Source organism: Lissotriton vulgaris, chromosome 10 (assembly GCF_964263255.1).
Source record: "Lissotriton vulgaris chromosome 10, aLisVul1.2, whole genome shotgun sequence".
In the NCBI taxonomy this organism is placed as follows: domain Eukaryota; kingdom Metazoa; phylum Chordata; class Amphibia; order Caudata; family Salamandridae; genus Lissotriton; species Lissotriton vulgaris.
This window is the reverse complement of record NC_141698.1, coordinates 1,044,171,595-1,044,191,533: the sequence shown is the minus strand read 5'-3', so window position 1 is coordinate 1,044,191,533 and position 19,939 is coordinate 1,044,171,595. Positions and strand designations below refer to the sequence as shown.

Here is a 19,939-nt window from a genome sequence, read left to right as displayed (position 1 = left end):
GTTTGTGTTCCTTGAGTTCCCTGGAATACCATGGTTGTTTATTGGGACCCTCTCTATGCCGTAGCTCTTTTTTTGGGAGAATAGGATCTAGTGTGGAGTTGATCCACTGATCAAAGGCTTCATTAGCTGCAACCGGGTCCTCATGGGGTGCGGGCGAACAGCTTTTCAGGGCTGCCTCCCATTTTTCAGTGGGTAATCTAGACCATACTCGACTAACCTTTTTTTGAATGGAGGCCTTGTGGGTCTGTGTTACTGGGGACCACAAGAAGGACAGTAGTGCATGATCTGACCATGGTACAAAACGGGGCTGAGCGCATACTATATTTCCAAGATTAGTAAAGATGTGGTCTAATAGGTGTCCACCTGTGTGAGTGGGACTGTCCACGATTTGTTCCAGGTGCACCACTCTCAGGGTATCCACCAGGCATTGCGATGGCATGGCATTGACTTCATCTAGGTGAACATTAAGGTCGCCCAAGATAGTAAAATTAGGGGTACTACTGATAAGGAGAGAGATCTTATCTAAAAGATTGTTGCAAAAATCATGGGAGTCGCCTGGGGGTCTATAAACCAGGATCCCAGAAAAGGTGCAGGTGGGTGAGAAAAATATAGAAAAACCAATACTTTCACAGTCCATAAGTGGACTCTCCGAGGTTCTACATCTGAAGTTGTTTTTATAAATAATCGCCACACCTCCTCCTCTACCGGACATACGGTCCTGTCTAGCAATGGAGTACTTAGGTGGTAGCGCTTGCACTAAGTGTGGGTCTGAGTCATCAGTCAGCCATGTCTCAGTTAAGAATAGAACGTCGAAATCTCGTTCATCCAGGAGCAAGTTTATTTCAGTGGTATGCCTTGGAAGAGAGCGACAATTAATCAGGGCGAGGGAAAAACTATCTGTGTTGCAGCTCCTGGGGTTAGGGGGCTTACAGTGGGGACATGGGACCGCTACCTCCTCTAAAAGTATATCCCCAGGGCAAATATCCCTAGCCCTTCCTCTAAGTGATCTGAGGAGTTCTCCACTGTAACTTACGCTGGTATGAGGGGTAGGATCCATGGGTATAGCCCCTAGCCCAGTCCTAGCCCGTCCTGGCACGGACGGGCACAGACGGGCTCTCCTTAGGCGCTCCTTTGGCGCGGTATGGCACGTCCACAAACGCGTACGCTAGCGCGTAGAGTGACTGTTTCAATTTATGCGCTTCAGCGCCGCGTGAGCTAGCCATGCCTCGCACCCACTAGCGCGGCAACCTGGTCCTCACTCAAGATGGCCGCTAAGTTGAATCGGCCCCTGTGGGTCCCGTGAATCCAATGCCCAACTCGGCTAGGTGGGAGCTGAGAGTCCCTGAGCGAGCGAGGCGCGAGGTGGGTAAATACTGAAGCCTCAGGAAGGGGTCTGAGTGTCAAGTGCAAAATTAAAATAAAAGTGTGCACAATTTAAAAACACGTCAATACAATATTGTTTTAAACAGCTAATCACAAACTAGCTCCCGGCTTCCGCCTCAGGAGCGCTAATGTCCCTAGGTCTTACCCGGGCGTGCAACTCTGCTCAATTTATGCGCTTCAGCGCCGCGTGAGCTAGCCCTGCCTCGCAACCACTAGCGCGGCAACCTGGTCCTCACTCAAGATGGCCGCTAAGTTGAATCGGCCCCTGTGGGTCCCGTGAATCCAATGCCCAACTCGGCTAGGTGGGAGCTGAGAGTCCCTGAGCGAGCGAGGCGCGAGGTGGGTAAATACTGAAGCCTCAGGAAGGGGTCTGAGTGTCAAGTGCAAAATTAAAATAAAAGTGTGCACAATTTAAAAACACGTCAATACAATATTGTTTTAAACAGCTAATCACAAACTAGCTCCCGGCTTCCGCCTCAGGAGCGCTAATGTCCCTAGGTCTTGTAGGACCGTAGGAGACATTGGGGACGACAACCACATCGGCTGCCGGGGACGACACCTGAAGGGACGGCGCCGGTGAGGTCGTAAGGTCGACCGGCGAGGTCCCGGATCCAGAACCGGATCCAGCGAGGTCCTGCGGCGCCGAGACCGAAGTGGCCAGCGGAGTCGGGGCCGAAGCGCCCGACCTGGAAGGACCTCCAGACGGAACCGATCGGCCCGAAGGCGCCACGGGAACCGACTGAGGAGGGAGGGCCCTCATGGCCATGAGGTACCTCTCGACCTCCTCCGGCGTCGCGCCGTGCCCAGGGACCCGAAGGTGTGGGGCAGGCGGCGACGCTTGCGACTCCCGCGGAGCCGCGTGGGTGGTGTCGCCCGAGCCCCCGGCCGCATCGTGCGAGCGTCGGGGCGGGTCGGAGGATCGATGACGTCGCTCCGACCTCTCATGCCTCTTACCTGAGGACTTGGAACCAGACGATCGGTGTCCACTTCCGCAGCGCCGATGACTCCGACCTCGTGACCTGTCCCTCGACCTCCCGTGGGACCGGGACCGGGACCTGGACCTGGAGCGGCGCGGGGCCGACTGCCTCAGCTCGAGACGCTTGCGGGACCCGCTCCCGCCTAGCCTTCGACGTCAGGGCCCGGCAGTCGGAGCAGGATCGATCGTCGTGGTCGAGGCCTAAGCACTTCAGGCACCGGCGATGGGGGTCCGTGACCGACATGAGTCGACCGCACTTCGAGCAAGGCTTGAACCCGGGCATCCCTGGCACCGATAGTCGAGAATTCGACAAAAAGAGAGATCAAAAGGATCAAAAAGTTCAGTCAAAAATTGACTGGGGGTTTAGCTTCTTCCGGATCTGCGCTAGCTGGCGCGGAAAAAAGAAGACCTGACGTCAGCGTGCATGGGCGCCGTCTAAGTACTCCGACGACGTCATCCCGGCGCTCACGACGCCGACGACGGACGCGGAGCCGCAGACGACGCCTACCGGCGCGCAGGGGTATTGCTACGCAAAAGTTTCCGGATCCAGTCTGACGCCTGCGGATATTCTAAGGTAAGGAATCTATCACTAACGTGTCTCTTTCAGATCCAAAGTTAGCAATAACCGCGAGGATTATAATGCACTTAAGAGTATATGGTATAGCGTTATCATGGAAACAGCTAAAGGACTTGGTTCCGAAAGCTGCAGACAGGCTCAGCTCATGCTAGAGCACCATCTCACATAATTCCAAGCACTCTGCCTTCAGGATTGATAAGGCCTGCCATAGGAGTGACTGATAGGAGGATATGTGTCCATTTTAGGGTTAGATATAGGGATACTATATCTAAAGCAAGGGGTGATTACACCACCTTGCCCCAGCTGATTGATCAGCCAGTTGTGTCAGATTTGGATGGCCAGCCAGGGGTGGCATAATACATGCTGCAGTCCCTGGTAGGCCCCGAGTGCACCTATGCCCTGGGTACCTAAGGTACACTGTACAGGGACTGATAAGATGACTCAGTATCCAATTGGATATGCACCTAGGGTACATGGATGTCAATTTAGAGAGAGACAGCTAGGCTGTGGGTCTGATTAGCAGGCCCACAGCCAGGGAAAGTCGTAAACCAGTTGAAACAAAAAGCAAAAATCGGGGGTGACCATAGGATTGCAGACCCCACTCTCCTACAGCGTCGAAGCACCACCGTTGTGGAAATCGACCTGCCCAGTGAGTCGGGGGTATCCAGCCCACAACGTATGGTGAACTTCGCTGCATCTCTTCCGGCCGCAATTACTTGGGAAAGAACTGTCTGGGCCTCCTGCGGACAGGTGGGCAGCACCTGCACAACCGTGTCCCACAGAGAGTGGGTATGACAGCCCAAGAGGCATGCAGGGTTCAACGACCGCAGCCATAAGCTGGCAGATGAAAACAGTTTCTTACCAAACTGATCCAGCTTCTTGGATTCCCCATTCGGAGGTGCAGTAGGGAACGCGCTCTGGGAAGCTAAGGCTTTGACAACCAAGCTCTCAGGGGTGGGGTGTTGGGTAAGGAAGGGGGGGGGGCGGTTGCCAGGAGCCGGGCGATGGCGTTGGGCCACGTTCTCATCCACAGTAGCCCCTGTGTTGGGCCTGGACCAGGTGCTCAAAAAAACGTCAGTGCTTCATTAAAAGGCAACAAGGGATCAGAAGAGGTAGCCGCCGGCTGGAGCACTTCTGTCAGGAGGTAATACCTTACAGCTACTGTATGGAGTTCGAGGTGGAGAGCCTCGGCTGCCCTACGCAACACCACTGCATAACTGGCTCCCTCCTCCATAGCCACGGTAGGAGGAGACAGCATGCCAGGGTCAGGTGAGGTGTCAAGACCACTGGCCTCCCCCAAATCCTCTGCCCAGTCCGCATCAAAAGCACAGTCCTTTGCTAGAGGCTCCTCAAACCCCTCCTAGTCTTCCCCTACCTCCAAAGTCTGTGGAACAGCCTCAAAATAAGGAGGACGGACACAGGGCACAAAAGGCCCCATCGGCGTCCGTATCGGCGTCGGGCAACGTCGATCCGGCACAACTGTCCAGGTCAAGGCTGAACCTGGGGACGTCGTCCCAAGGAGCGGTCGACGTCAGAAGCGGTGTAGGGGAGATCGGCGCAGGTGGAGCTGTCACAAGGTCAACCGGCATCGATCGGGGTCCTATCACGGATCCCCGGGGGGCCTGCGGCATTGGGGCCGGGGCTGCCGGCGACACTGGGGCCGGAACCGCCAGAGACGGTAAAGCAAGACACCCCGGATCAGGCCAAGGCAGCAAGAAACTCTTGCACCCGAGCAGGCATAGCCCCCGCACCTGGAAAAAAGGGTGTGGGGTGTGGGCTAGATTGGAAGCGACGTCGCACCCTCAGCGACAGGAAGTCTAAGAATGACAATGCTTCTTCGACTTCTTGGAATGCTTCGACTTACCTGACCCCGAGTGCAACGACTTAGATCCAGAAAAATGGTGATGACCATTCGCAACCGGTCTTCGGCGCCATGGCCCGGCAGTCGGGGCACGACTTGGGGTCGTGCCCCAGGCAGTAGAGACACGTGGTGGGGGTTTGTCACTGACATCATGCGATGACAGCCCCCACAGTTCTTGAAACCGGAGATCCCTACGCCATCAGGAGTCGATCGACACGAAAAGATGAGGTAAAAGGCCTCTAAAAACTCAGTCAAAAAGTGACTGGGGGAACTAGCTCTATCTGGATCTGCGCTTGCTGATGCGGAAAAAAAAAAAGAACCGACGTCACCGTGTGTGGGCGCGTCTAAGTAGTTCCGATGAGGTCATCCCGGCGCCAACGATGTACGCGGAGCTGAACGACGCCGCCTATTGACGTGCAGGGGTACTGCTGACAAGAAAACTTTCCGGATCCAGTCCGACGCCTGAAGGTAATTCCAAGGTATGGAATCTATCACTACGTGTTTCTTTCAGATGAAATCGATTTACAAAAGGGGATTTAAATAAAGAGGGTTGGTTTGGTAGCCTCAAGAAGGCAGTCAAGGCCAAAGGATACCCCTTAAAAGAGAGCCCAGATCAGAGACCTGCAGGGCAACGGTAAAAAAAAAAAAAAAAAAAAAAAGGACGTGAGAGAGGGGAGCAGAAAGAGGATCAATAGACCTTTCTGTACAATATTTGACTATTTTTTTCCACCGGCAGAGGGACACTTGGCTGACAAAATAACATTACAGACTTCAGTAGGAAAGTCGAATGCTGCTAACTGCCGCAGCTCAATATACACGCAAGAAGGTGTAGAGTTGACAGGTACGGTGGAGGACACTCTACTGATGCTGCAACAGAAGATCCTTCCAAAGAGGCAGTCTGATCAGACAGTCGATGCCCAGTTGGAGAAACTCAGGATGCCAGTCTCTTCATCCCCAGTCTGAAGCCACAAGAGTGACTCTGGCCCGATGCTCCTGAGCACTCTGGATAGGAGTGGTATTGGAGGAAAGGCGCATAGGAGGCCTGAGTTCTACTTGAGACGAAAAGCGGCACAGAGTGAGTCTCGCCATGGAAACTCTATCGAGCAAAAACTGCTGACAATGTGCATTCTCCGCTGAGGCAAACAGATCTAACCAAGGCTCTCCCCACTTCTGAAAGAGACCCGCGCCACCTCCGGATGGAGATGCCATTCATAATCCACTAGGCTGAGTTTGCCTGCCCTGGAGTTCAGGGAAGCTGCCAGGTGTTGAACCACCAGGGATATGCCCTGCTGTTCCAGCCATATCCAGAGGCGTGGGCCTCTTGACAAAGGGTCCATGCGCCACCCGCGCTGCTTGTTGCAGTACCACATTGCGGTGGCATTGTCCGTGAACACCGGAACCAGCTTTCCCTTGCTGAACGGAAGAAAGGCTTTCAATGCCTAGCAAATCACTCGGAGCTCCAGTAAGTTGATGTGGAGTCTGGATTTCGTCGGAAACCAGAGTTGTTTGATCTCCACCTCTCCAAGATGGCCGCCCTATCTCAGGCATGACACAACTGTCACTACTGTGAGATCTGGTTGGGGAAGGGAGAAAGATCAGTCACCGACCCAATCGCCGTTGGTCAACCACCACTGCAGGTCTTGTGCAGTTCCCTTCACGATCTGGACCATGTCTGAGAGATTCCCCTGAAGCAGAGCCCTCTGGAACTTCAGGTCCCAGTGCTGAGCCCACATGCGCTATATGAATGTGCCACTAGCAGGATGGATGCAGGAGACCATGAGGCCCAGCAGCCTCATAGTCATTCTCACCGAAATCCAGGTTAGAGGCTGAAAAATTGGTATCATAGCTGGAATATCCTGGACTCGCCAATCGGAAGAATAGGCCCAAAAATGCACTGTGTCCAGAACAGCTTCGATGAAGGGTGCTCCGGAGAGGGAGTCAGGAGTGACTTTGGCACGTTGCTAGTGAACCTCAGCAAAAGCAGGAGGTTTGCTGTATTCTGGAGGTAGGCGAGGACAGTCTGGGGCAAGCTTGCCGTCAACAGCCAGTCATTATGATAGGGGAAGACATGCACCCCTGATCTGTGCAGATGAGCTGCGAACACTGACATTACCTTGGTAAACATCCGAGAGATGGTAAGACTGAAGGGGAGCACCGTGAACAGAAAGTGCTTGTGGCCTACCGGGAACCGCAGGTAATGCTGATGGGCAGGCAGGACGGGAATGTGAAAATAGGCGTCCTACAAGTTCCACACCACCACCCAGTCTCCGGGGTCCAGGCAGACAAGACAGGAGCCAGAATAAGCATTTTGAACTATACCTTTAGAACAAAGTAGTTGAGGGCTCGCAGATCTAGGATAGGACGATTGTATGTTTGCCAGTGATGGAGGTGATTGCTGATCCTACCACCAACAACCACCAACCCACGCACTGGTCACGAGCCGCCTGGACTACGGAAACACCCTATACGCCGGTACCACAGCAAAACTCCAGAAAAAACTCCAACGCATCCAGAACGCTTCAGCCAGACTCATACTAGACATCCCGCGTAAAGACCACATCTCTGGTCACCTGAAAAACCTCCACTGGCTCCCCGTCAATAAGAGGATCACTTTCCGCCTCCTAACCCACGCACACAAAGCACTTTACGAACTGGGACCTGAATGCCTCAACGCACGACTCTCCTTCTACACCCCCTCTCGCCAGCTACGATCCTCCAACCAAGCCCTTGCTACTGTACCTCGCATCAACAAAACCACCATGGGAGGTAGATCCTTCTCCTACCTGGTAGCTAAAACCTGGAACTCACTTCCTACCCACCTTCGCCTCACTCAGAACCACCTAGCATTCAGAAAGCAACTTAAAACTTGGATATTTGACAAGTAATTCCCCACCCTTCTTCAAGCGCCTTGAGACCCTCTGGGTATGTAGCGCGCTATATAAGTCTTTTGACTTGACTTGACTTGACAAGACACCCATTAAATAGAAGGATCAGACTACGAAGGTTTGGAGGGTGCGGGGGGAGGAGTAAACTGACTCAACCTCTGACTGCCTAACCCAGGGGGTCGAAAAGAGCCACACTTGTGCGGTGATGTGGCTGGGGCGGCTGAAAGCCCTTTTTGTGACCATTAAAGGGGCAAAAAGCAGACGGTGGATGCGTGGACACAGAGAAGCCCAAGGACTTGGCCGTAGCTCGTGAGTCCCTAAATCGCTCCAGGGCCACGTCTGCCTGGTATATAAAAGAGACAGGTGACATCAAAGTGCATGTCCATAAAAAAAAGCCTCAGCATCCCCAGAAAAGCCAGTAGTTCTCAGCCAGGCGTTGTGTCTAACTGCCGCCGATGACATCGCTCTGACTAGCGAGTTGGTCATGTCAAGCCCACAATGAATAGGGGATCTCAATGTCATACCATGATCAGAAGGTACAATACTGAGAACAAAGCAATCATGGGAATCCAGAGCCTTGGTGACATGAATGAGAAAGGTGAAAGGCTCGTAGATCTCTGTGCACTGAACTGATGATAGGCGGTGTAGGAAAGTAGGATCTTTCTGGCATAGTTACCCCCACTTTTTGCCAGGTGTCAGTGTTTTTGACTGTAATTCACTGGGCTCCTGCTATTCATGACCCTAGTGTGTGTGCGCTCTCTCTCCTCAATTCTTTGGTAAGTACTTTGTACACCCCACAATTGGTATTCCCCTGTAAGTCCTTAGTATATGGTGTTGAGGTACCTAGGGCATTGGTGCAGCAGGGGTTTCTCATGGGCTGCAGCATGTATTATACCACCCATGGGAGCCCATACAAACTGTGCCTGCAGGTCTGCCATTATAGCCTACTTTAAATGTGCACATTTCACTTTAGAGATAAGGTTTTCCTTATGTCCCGGAAACTGCACTCAAGACCTATAAGTCACCTCTAAATTAGGCCTTACAGCCCACATACAAGGTGCATGGATCGAAGTGTGTGGGTACCTACCTCACAAGCAAAAGTACCCTTACAGAGCCTGGACTCCATTCTCTGGGCTTTGTAAGAAAATGGAATACATTGTAAGGTATGTAGTGGACTCTGGCAACTCGAGATGTCAAACTATGCATAATGGCTTCTCCGAACCTGGTCATGTTTGGTATCAAACATGTTGGAATCATGCAACTACACCGATTCCAGTGCTTGTTGCATGATACCATGTACTTGGGGGATGGGGGGTGGGGGGGATGAGGTTTTCTTAGGGGGACCCCCCAATAGCCTTGAACGGTCTGCCCGCCAGCGAATGTTTCTGCTGACCCCAGACACTCTTCTGCCCCCTACAATAAGCTCAACAGGGTAGTTGGATTTGGCTGAAACATGTTGATACAAATGAATGGGGTAAAAGAGACAGACGCTCCGATATACCAGTTTTATTTTAATCTTACCAAGTGGGGCCCATATTAAAGATACGGGGGAACCCACCTAGACAATTTTAATCATATTGTTTCCTGTAACAGTGATCACTTCTGAGAAAAAACTGTTTTCTGAGAATATGTGCTCCACCATGAGCATTGGTCTGTGCCATGGTGTGTTAGTGGCCCAACGATGAGGCATGCCACGATTAGTGGATGAGGGCAATCTTAACAACCCTATGGGCTGTCCAATAAGAATTTAGTTTTTTTACCTCCTTTTCGTTTCTCACAGAGCAGCCCCAGTGGGTTGGGGCTGCTCTTGTCTTTCCGTGTGAGAGGTTCAGTGTCTTGTTTGGAGAGTAAGGGAAGGCTCAATCTCTAGTCCCTTTTTGTTGTGTGGTTAATGTTGGTGGTCCTGCCAGCCACTGAGCCTCCTGCATTCTTCGTGGGCCAGCTCGTGGACAGCTACTGGATTCCTGCATCATCACCTGGGCTGCACAGCTGGTACATGAAGACCTGAATACTACAGCAAGTACCTCCTGCAAGAGGTGCCATAATGCTCCTGCTCCTCCTGGACAACTCAGGGTGGTTTGGACTTTGTCCTCTCTGCTTTCAGGTACTTCTTAATCAGAACCCACTTTCAGAATCCACCGACCTGGTCAACAAGACACTGTAATCTATGGGCGTTCAAGATCCTCTATAGACATCAACAGGCGGTTTTAACACCACTTTGTACCTATGCACCGGTACTCCCTGTGGTAGGTATCCTGGATCCCTGGGTATCTACAGATGGGATTTCTCTCCAACCTTTCTAGATCCAACTGGTTTCCTCTGGGTCCTTAGGAAAGGACTCTGAAACAGTAAAATACCAAACACGACTTTCCCCGTGTAATCATATGGACAATTGACCCGGTGTTACACCTCTGCTCCTGGGCGCCCGGGGGTCCCTAGCTGCTAGCCTTTGGTGGTTTCATGCTTCCCCTAGCTTATTCATCCTTGGGTATCAGTCTTGTTTGGTTACTTAACTCGCAGCAAGATGTCAAGCATGACGTCAGTAAGGGCTTGATAGAATGGGAGAAGTGGTTTTGAGGGGGTTACTCCCGGTTGAAGCACCTCAGTCAAGAGGATAATCTTGACTGCCACTGAGGGCAGGGTAAGGTCCAGGACCTCGGCTGCCCTTCTCACCATCTTTGCAAAGGGTACTCCTTCCTCTGTAGATACGGGGGGGGGGGGGGGGAGGAAGCATGCCAGTATCTGGAGAAGTACCCAGTTCACTGACCCCCGCCAAGTCCTTTCACCAATCCACAAGTGGATATGAAGGTTTGTATTCCTCAGGGTTCAGCGACCCTCTCTCAGTACTCCCAGCGTCCAAGCCCATAGGAATAGAAATAGGGAAAGGGGTGACTACAGTTGACATCGGAAAATGCCCCTCCTTCTCTGTGTCAGATCAGAATGTGAGCTGTGCCGCAGTTCCAGTATCGAGAGCAGTGGCGAATAAGGCCGAGGGGGTATGGCAGGCGCTGGTCTCGACTGTTGCGGAAAGAAAAGAAACTATATTGCGTGCTGGTGGGGCACCTATACAGGCACTGTGCACCTCACTTCCGATGCAGACGCCGCCACGTCGGGCAGATCGAGGCCGCCAACCCGTGCGCAGGGGTATTGCTCACAAAACATGTCTGTATCCAGTCTGAATCCTGGGGACAATTCTAAGATAGGAATTTTGCACCTAGAAGTCTCCATCAGATCACAGCCACAACCCACATGAGATCTTCCATACAATTACTGCCAAGCTCACAGCATTACCAATCATGATAATAAAGAATACTGACCACCAACAGAACATCAGACACACATCCAATCCCAGTTTAGAGCACCATATTGTTGACCCCATAAAGGTCACAACAAGAAGGTTCTTCACAAAACAGTACGTCCCTCCATGACAATTTAACACACTAAATAAACACACTATACCCCAAAGCTAATTTGTTTAAAATGGATACAGTGGACCCTAATCACATGCTATAACCTCAACTGCCTCAGACATATAGTTAAAGACTAGCAATGCACATGACAATCCTCCCAAACATTGCATACCTGAATTGATAAAGGTCTTCTGCTTCATACACATATTTAACAGTAACCATTACAATATACACACAACCAAACATATACATAGGGATTCCGTCTTTTTGTCAAAACTAATTTTTATTGATAAAACACCACCAAAAGATAATTTGCATTTCAGTAAAAACTGGAAAATCCTGAAATTAGCAGCACTCCAACTGCTGTTGGGCCCTCCACTATCAAAGCAGTACAAGTAAAGAATTTACAATTAGGCACTTTTCTGTGATGAATGCTCCAGTTATGAGGAACTCAAGATATGGTAAGCAATCAAATGTGCTCTTTAGACCATCCACAAGGTTCACTGGCACCCCTGGATTCTTTAGACCCACTTTTACACCTTTTAAGAGAGCATAGCTCACCTCACATGGCTTTAGCACACCTTTCTCTGCATATTGTTGTACAGGGGCCAGCAGGTTCACAGCTGAACTATAAGCAGTGTCTCCGTTTTGAGCAAGAGGCATCACCAAGATCCTATCTTCCTTCATTGAGAGATTGAGGTATGCTTTATGAATGTTTAGGTATCAGTATTGTGGCAACAAAGATGACTGTGCTTCCACATGCCTCCTGAATCAATATTCTCCCATAAAGAGCTGTAACCAATACTCATCCTCTTAGTTTTTGGTGGAGCGCAAATGCAAGCAAAAAGGAGCCAGACTGCCTCATACAGAAGGACCAGGCCAAATCAGGAACATCTTTAGCAACCACCAGGGGTCCCTGCACTGGTTTTGCTTACAATGTGCTGCCACCAGTGCCTACATTAACTCAGATAATGTAAAAGTTAGGATATAAGTTGTAGAGAATACAGCTTAGAAGCCTTTGGTTTATGGTTCCTAGTATCGGCAGTAGACAAAATTGTATGAGCAAAAAGAAGTACCTGGATCTATTCTGAGCCTGCAAACTGAAGTACAAACTGTTCGTGATACAACCCCATTATCAACAGGTGTAACTTTCACTCTTACTGCCTGCAAGTCAAAATGAAGCTTTAAACATATGGTACCAAAACAAGACATTACACTTATCAAACTCACCAGTTAATAAATTTGATGGAAGCATTGATCTGTGCGCCTTCTTCCTCTAAAGAGGAAAAATGACCTGGAACAGTAGAAGTGACTTGGGCAATTCTCACATATGACTGTACAGCACCACACTGGTTTCAAATACACAAAGCTCCCCACATTTGATAAAACTCTATGCTTAGCAGTCATTGTGCTGACTTTCAAATAAACAAAAACAGCTATAGCATTACACTACAATTCAAAATAAATCTCACTCACAGTGGGAACTAGACAGGCAAAAGACCCAAGGCATCCTGCAGGTCAATACATTTCTTTACTATCTCATCATAATATGTATACAGTAGCAGAGTTTTCAAACACAAAGCACCCTCCAGCTAATAGTATGCATAGCAATTCCTTCCCAGACTTCTCCCCTGTGACAAGATAGAGCAAAATGTGGCCCAAATAAGACAGTAATACCAATGTTATTAGTCCAATTTTTTCTATTTATCACAAGATGAAGAGAATGCGGAGTAATACTGGGTTGTGGTAACAGAGCATTGTGCACTCCACAATACATATTTCATGTTGTAAGTAGAAAATCATCGTTCAGTCAAACGCTGTCACTTGTCTGCTTAATTAAGCAGCAGGAGGTGTGTTGTAGGCTCATCAATAACATTTTATCTGTTGCAATCAAATCTAAAGGAAGTGGAAGCCTATCTCTATCCATGCAAATCTTTCACATGGGGTGGAGAAGGACTGCTAGAAAGAGGACATTAAGAGTGCAGGAAAGGGAGACACGCAGTGAATTAAGAGAAATCATGAAAAGTTACAGGCAAAAACAAATTCAAGGAAAAAGCATAGTGAAGGGAATTGGGAGCAGCTAGGAAGGAAGAATGGACAAACGAAGGAGGGAAAGAAAAGGAAAGCCAACTTATTTATAAGACATGGAAAACACCATCCCAGCGATTTATTTACAGAGAAAAAACGAGTTATTGTGACAAGTACTCCTGTTACAAAACACAATCACACTAATGAGAAATACCATATTCATCCATTCACAATTCAATCTGTACATGTAATATCGCAATAAACCTTTACATATAAGCAAAAGTCTACCTGTTCCCTCACCTATTCTAACCATACAAAATACACATGCCCAGAATGCATACATCTTTAGAGAATGCGCATATGCAGTGTGTAATACTGGGGGGGGGGCTCTTGTTCAAATTTGTGTGTGCATACAGTGGAGGCATGTGCTCTTGTTAAGAATTCTAACACTGCGTTAAATAACCATATCATAAATTCTCCATAGAGCAATATTCAACATAAACAAGCAAATGATTACCTTCACCCACTGCTCACTTTTGTGATATGTAAACATGAGAGAGATGCCGATCCTTCCCAGCAACTTTTTGTCTACTCCATTATGAAGTGGATCCTTCTTAACTACAAAGTAAAAAAAAAAGATATAATTGACCTGCTGTCCAAGACTCAGGTTACTACTCCTTATTGCATATTAACACATACAGACTGGAATATGCTACTTACCAGTATGCATCTGTTCTTGGCATGTAGGGCCGCTAACATTCATATCTTGTGCATAGATCGCCGCCTAGTGTTGGGTCCGGATGATTGCACCTTGTTGTCCTGGAAGAGTCTTTTGAAGTATCACGAGATAGGTGGCTCCTCCCCTGGACTACAGTGCACATGGGCATCCTCTCCATCCTCAGATTGTTTTTCGCCATTGTGGCAGAGATGGAGTCCAATACAATACAAGATGACCATGCTCACAAATAATTCTGACTACTACAGCTGCGACAGGCACCGGGGAGGATGGGCGGGCGATATGAATGTTAGCGGCCCTACATGCCAAGAACAGATGCATACTGGTAAGTAGCATATTCCGTTCGAGGCATGTGGGCCGCTAAATTCATATCTTGTGCATAGAATAAATAGCAGTTTCTCCCCTAGCGGTGGTTGCCTGAGCCAGCTGCAGCAGCCTGAAAAAAGGACTTAAGAACAGCCTGTCCTACAGCAGCTTGCTGCTTGGAATGTACATCAACACAGTAGTGTTTGGTGAATGTATGTATGTTATTCCATGTGGCTGCTCTACATATGTCCTCTAATGGAATGTTACCCAGGAAAGCCATGGATGCCCCTAGCTTGCGTGTGGAATGCGCTCTTGGGGGGACTGTTAGTGTGCGTTTAGCCTTCTGATAACAAATCTGAATACACCTAACAATCCATCTGGCTATACCGGATTTGGAAATGGGTTTGCTCTTGTGCTGTGGTGAAAAAGCAACAAAGAGTTGTTTAGTCTTCCTGAAATCCCTCGTCCTGTCTATATAGTACAGGAGAGCTCGTTTGACGTCTAATGTGTGCAGTAATCTTTCTGCAACGGAGTCTGGATTAGGGAAGAAAACTGGCAGTTCAATAGTTTGATTAATGTGGAACTGAGAGACTACTTGGGCATGAATTTAGGGTTAGTGCGTAAATGTAAATGTAAATGTGCTGGACTTGTAAAGCGCACAGCTGCCCGTAAGCGTCCCAGCGCTTGCTTAGGGAACCCGTCCTGGTATTCCCCTGTGAATAACCACGGCAGGGTGTTCACAAGGTGAAAGCCAGGCATCCCGCCGCGAGGGGCCGTAGTGGAGATTAAGCAAGCTATTGCCCAGAGTCGCAGAGTGTGACCCCGTGAGTTGAGTAGGCACCAGAGCGAGAATTGTCGAGTCCGTGGAATTTTGAGCCCGAGACCCGCCGAGGCGGGGAATCGAACCCTGGTCCACGGTCGATCTCAGCTTCCGGGTCTGCCGTCTCTAACCACTGAGCCACGCTTCTCCTGCTGCGTAGCACCACCATATTTGCGTGAACCTGTATAAAAGGTTCTTGAATGGTTAGGGCTTGCAGCTCGCTAACCCATCTCAGCGACGTGATCGCTACTAAGGCGGCAACCTTCCAAGTGAGGAACTGTATCTCACAAGAGTGGAGAGGTTCGAAGGGAGGTCCCATCAGTCTGGTCAAAACAATATTAAGATTCCAGACCGGTGAAGGTGGTCTTCTGGGTGGAATGACTCGTTTGAGTCCCTCCATATAAGCCTTTATGGCTGGCACTCAGAACAGTGAAAGGTGTTGCCTGTTCTGTAAGTAAGCCGCTATTGCCGCCAAATGAATACGTATAGAGCTGTATGCCAGATTGCATCTGTATAAATGTAACAGGTAACAAATAATGTTTTGTGTTGATGCATCCAGCGGGTTTATGTCATGGTTCGAATAGTAAATGACAAAGCGTTTCCATTTGGCAGCATAGCAGGCCCTAGTGGTAGGCCGTCTCGCCTCCTTGATGATATCCATACAATCAGGAGGCAAATTCAGATACCCAAATTCTATGACTTCAGGAGCCATATCGCAGGGTTTAACTGTTGCGGATCTGGGTGCTGAACTTCGCCATGGCTCTGGGTGAGAAGACTGGGTGTAAGACGCAGTCTTTGGTGAGGCACCACGGAAAGTTCTAGGAACGTGGTGTACCATGCTTGCCTCGCCCACGTTGGAGCAACCAGGATGAGAGTCATCGAGTGCTGTCTGGGTTTCCGTGCCACCAGAGGTATGAGCGGGGCTGGCGGAAAAGCATACGCAAATCTGCCTGACCAGTTCATCCATATCGCATTGCCCTGAGACCGCGGGTGTGGGAACCTGGCGGCGAAGTTTGGGCATTTTGCGTTCTCGTTTGTGGCGAACAGGTCGATGTCTGGATGCCCCCACTGCTGGAAGTACGGTTGCAGCACCGAGGGATGAATCTCCCACTCGTGCACCTGATGGCTGTGTCTGCTGAGCAGATCCGCCATCTGGTTGTCCTGGCCCGGGAGGTGCTCCGCCATGAGGAAAATGTTCCTCTGAATGGCCCACTTCCACATGCTCTGAGCCAAGTGTGACAACTGTTGAGAGTGAGTACCTCCCTGCTTCTGAATGTAATACATGGCCGTCATGTTGTCCGTCCGGATCAACACGACCTTGCCGATGTATCTTGAAAGCCTTCAGTGCCATGAAGATTGCCATCAATTCCAGCAGATTGATGTGCATCTTCTTCTGTTGATCCGACCATAGTCCCTGCACTGTATAATGAAGGAGATGCGCCCCCCACCCCAGGAGGGATGCGTCCGTCGTGAGCACTATTTGTGGTACAGGCTCTTGGAACGGTCGTCCCTTGCAAAGGTTGCGTGGATTCCACCAATGCAGAGACTTGTACGCACGACCGGTCACCAACACTAGGTCTTTCAATTGTCCTTGAGCCTGATTCCACTGTCGTGCTAAACACTCTTGGAGCGGACGCATGTGCAGTCTCGCGTGCGGGACTATGAAGATGCAGGAGGCCATCATGCCTATCAACTGCAGAAACACTCGCGCCTGTAGTGAGTGTTGTGGCCTGAATTTGCAAATCAAAACAACATATAATTTATCCAAACAGTTTTTTCTGTTCCCAAAAAGAACCAACAACACGAAAAACCTCCAAATTATGATGACAAATCCGTATAATGAATAAAGAACAAAAAACCTAAGTATTACTTTATAATTTCTTTATATCTTTTTCTTGGTCAAAAAAAGGTCATTTCTATACATTATATACAATAACTGTCTTTATACCAAATACAGTGCAAACACAAGTGATATTTAGTGAATAGTGAAATTGTGCAAAACAAGATATATCCAAATTTTCTTGTAAAAACCTGTACACCTATGTACAAAATATCATTGTATATGACCATCAACTAATACAATCTGGGAACCTATCCTTTATTTTAAGTTTGTTGAGGGTTCCGAGTGGTTATGGCCTGTGAATGGGTGCCGACTTTTCGACCCTTAAATCGCCAATGTTTTCAGTCGCAGCGGGTCTTTATCAAGACAATAATATAGGCAGCACGACAGTCCTGTCAACCAGGTGTGTTAATCACTTGGGAGGAGTAACTTCTTTAGTCCGGGATTGACTACGGAGGGGAATCTGATTAAACCGCTTTTCAGGACTCCAACCTGCAACTGGCCCTTGCCAGTTGCAGGTTGGAGATCTGAAAAGCGTTTTAATCAGATTCCCTTCCGTAGTCAATCCCGGACTAAAGAAGTTACTCCTCCCAAGTGAGTATCACACCTGGTTGACAGGACTGTCGTGCTGCCTATATTATTGTCTTGATAAAGACCCGCCGTGACTGAAAACATTGGCGCTTTAAGGGTCGAAACGTCGACATCCATTCACAGGCCATAAGTTATGTTATGTTATGATATTCACATTTATAACGCGCACAGCTGCCCCAGCGAAGGGGAGTCCTGGCGCATTAACAAGGTACACAAAACACAACACCGATAAAAGGCCAGAAAGGAGAAATAGCAGAAAACAAATATGAGAACTACACAAATAAAATAGTCTTGATGGCGCGTCTAAACTGGAGAAGATCATTAAGAGCCCGGATGTGAAGAGGAAGAGAATTCCACCACTTTGCCGCTAACACGCGAAAAGAGTGGCCACCAGCTCTACTCAACCTGAAGCGCGGAACCACTGCCAAATTCTGGTCCAGAGATCTGAGGGTTTGCGAAGGTACATACGGTACCAGCAAGTTCTCCAGGATTTGAGGAGACGTGCCCTTGAGGATTTTAAACGCAAGGCATAGTACCTTGAATTTGATCCTCTGGCTTACCGGAAGCCAATGGAGAGAATGCAGTGATTTAGAGACCAAACACCGCCTAGGCAGACCCATCACCACTCTGGCTGCAGCATTTTGGACTCGCTGCAGCTGGGTGAGTTCCGGCTGATTAATCCCCGCCAAAAGCGAGCGAGCATAATCCAGCCAGGACAACACAGACGCTTGAACCACCAGTTGCCTGGTGGGTGCGTCAAAAAATGTAAGGATAGGGCTTAGGCCTCTGATGATGCCATAGCAGGTGGCCGCCACCTTCTTGGTGTGAAAAATGAAACTGAGGGTCGGATCGAGCCAAACCCCTAGGTTTTTTATCTCCGATGCTGGAGAGGGGGGTCACACCCAGTTCAGGGGGCCACCACCTGTCACCCCACAGCTCCGCCTGCTTGCCGACCACCATAACCTCGGTCTTCTTGGCGTTTAACTGGAGACAGTTGGAATTCTTCCAGTTGGCCACTGCCCGTAATCCGTCACGGAACCTGGGAGCCTCCATGTCAGAGTTCCCACTCAACGTGACCGCCAGCTGCGTATCGTCTGCGTATGATACCATCGTCAAGCCCCATTGCTTGACGACCGCAGCCAGCGGCCTCACGTAAAGGTTGAATAGAGTGGGACTTAACGATGAGCCCTGTGGGACACCCAGGTCCAACGGATAAGATTTAGACTTGCCAGGGGGGATCGCCACCTTAAAGGACCGTTCAGCCAGAAAGGAACTAAACCAACATAAGGGGGAGCCCGTGACACCCACTTCTTCTAGGCGCTGGAGCAAGATCCTGTGCGAGATAGTGTCGAACGCGGCACTTAGATCTAATAGCAGTAGTGCCGCCGTCCGACCCGCATCAAGCACAGAACGCAAATGCTCGACCATAGAGAGTAGGGCCGTCTCCGTGCTGTGGCCTCCGCGGAAACCATTCTGGGTGGGATCAAGAATGTTAGCCCTGGTAAGATGGTCTGCAAGAATTCCGTTCACATGGGCCTCAGCAACTTTCGTAGCCCAAGGAAGTAAGGAAATCGGGTGTTAGTTCTTGGGTTTAAGGGGGTCAAGGGTAGCCTTCTTCAAAATAGGTGTAACTACAGCCTGCTTCCACCTAATGGGAACTACACCTGAAGAAAGAGACAGGTTAATCAGAGAGAGCACCGGAGCGCGACTACCGGCGACATATTCCTAAGCTGAGCCGGTTTCATCGGATCAGCAGGAGATCCTGACTTAATTTTGAGGCTCAAGGAATCAAAGGCCTCCATTGATAGGGAGGGCAGGGTAGTGAGAGGCTCACATCCACCCAAGGTACAACTGACCCGCTCGGAGATAGGGGAGCCCAGCGGGAAAGTTCGATAGATGGCTTGGACTTTCTCGAGGAAGAAGGAGGACAGGCCCTCACAATGGGAGTCCGAACAGATTTCCGCCGCCGTTGACCTCTTAGCCATCAGGTCCTCTAGCACATTAAAAATGAGTTTCGAAGGATTCGAGCTATTCTGAAACTCTTGGGCATAAAAGGCTGCTCGTGTTCTACACACCGCCCTATGGTAAGTTTTGATTTTAACTACACTACATACAATGAGGGGGACCCAAGGGCAATTTTAACGACCAGCTCTGAATACACGCCCAACAGACATATATCACAAAAAAGTATCAGAGGGTCAAGAGTTCAACAGGCAACTATTCAGGACAGAGGGGGTGAAAGTGAAATGCTACCTCTAGCCATATGACTGAAAATATAACGGTAGTGAAAAGGCCAGGTCAAGTTGGTGTCTGGTCTCTGGCACCCATCAGTCACCACTCGGAACCGCCCTTCATCATTTGGGGCTCCGAGGACCAACACTGTACATGATCTTGTTCTCTAACAGAAAGAGATTGGCCTTCCTGTTAGTCAGTGTATGTTGGTATTAGAGTGTTGGTAATGTAACCAACGGGGTAAAAAAGTGTGTGCAGTGCAAGGAAGAACCAAGGGAGTAGAAAAAGTGAATA

General features: G+C 49.4%; 1 protein-coding gene across 1 annotated transcript in view; it reads right to left on the bottom strand.

Moving 5' to 3' along the window:
* TOPAZ1 (testis and ovary specific TOPAZ 1) overlaps nt 1-19,939 on the bottom strand; it is a 1,918,280-nt gene that overhangs the window by 412,061 nt on the left and 1,486,280 nt on the right. The window contains exon 15 of the mRNA XM_086942092.1: nt 13,638-13,738. Within this exon, the coding sequence (XP_086798218.1) occupies nt 13,638-13,738 (101 nt within the window). The remainder of the gene's footprint in view (nt 1-13,637; nt 13,739-19,939) is intronic.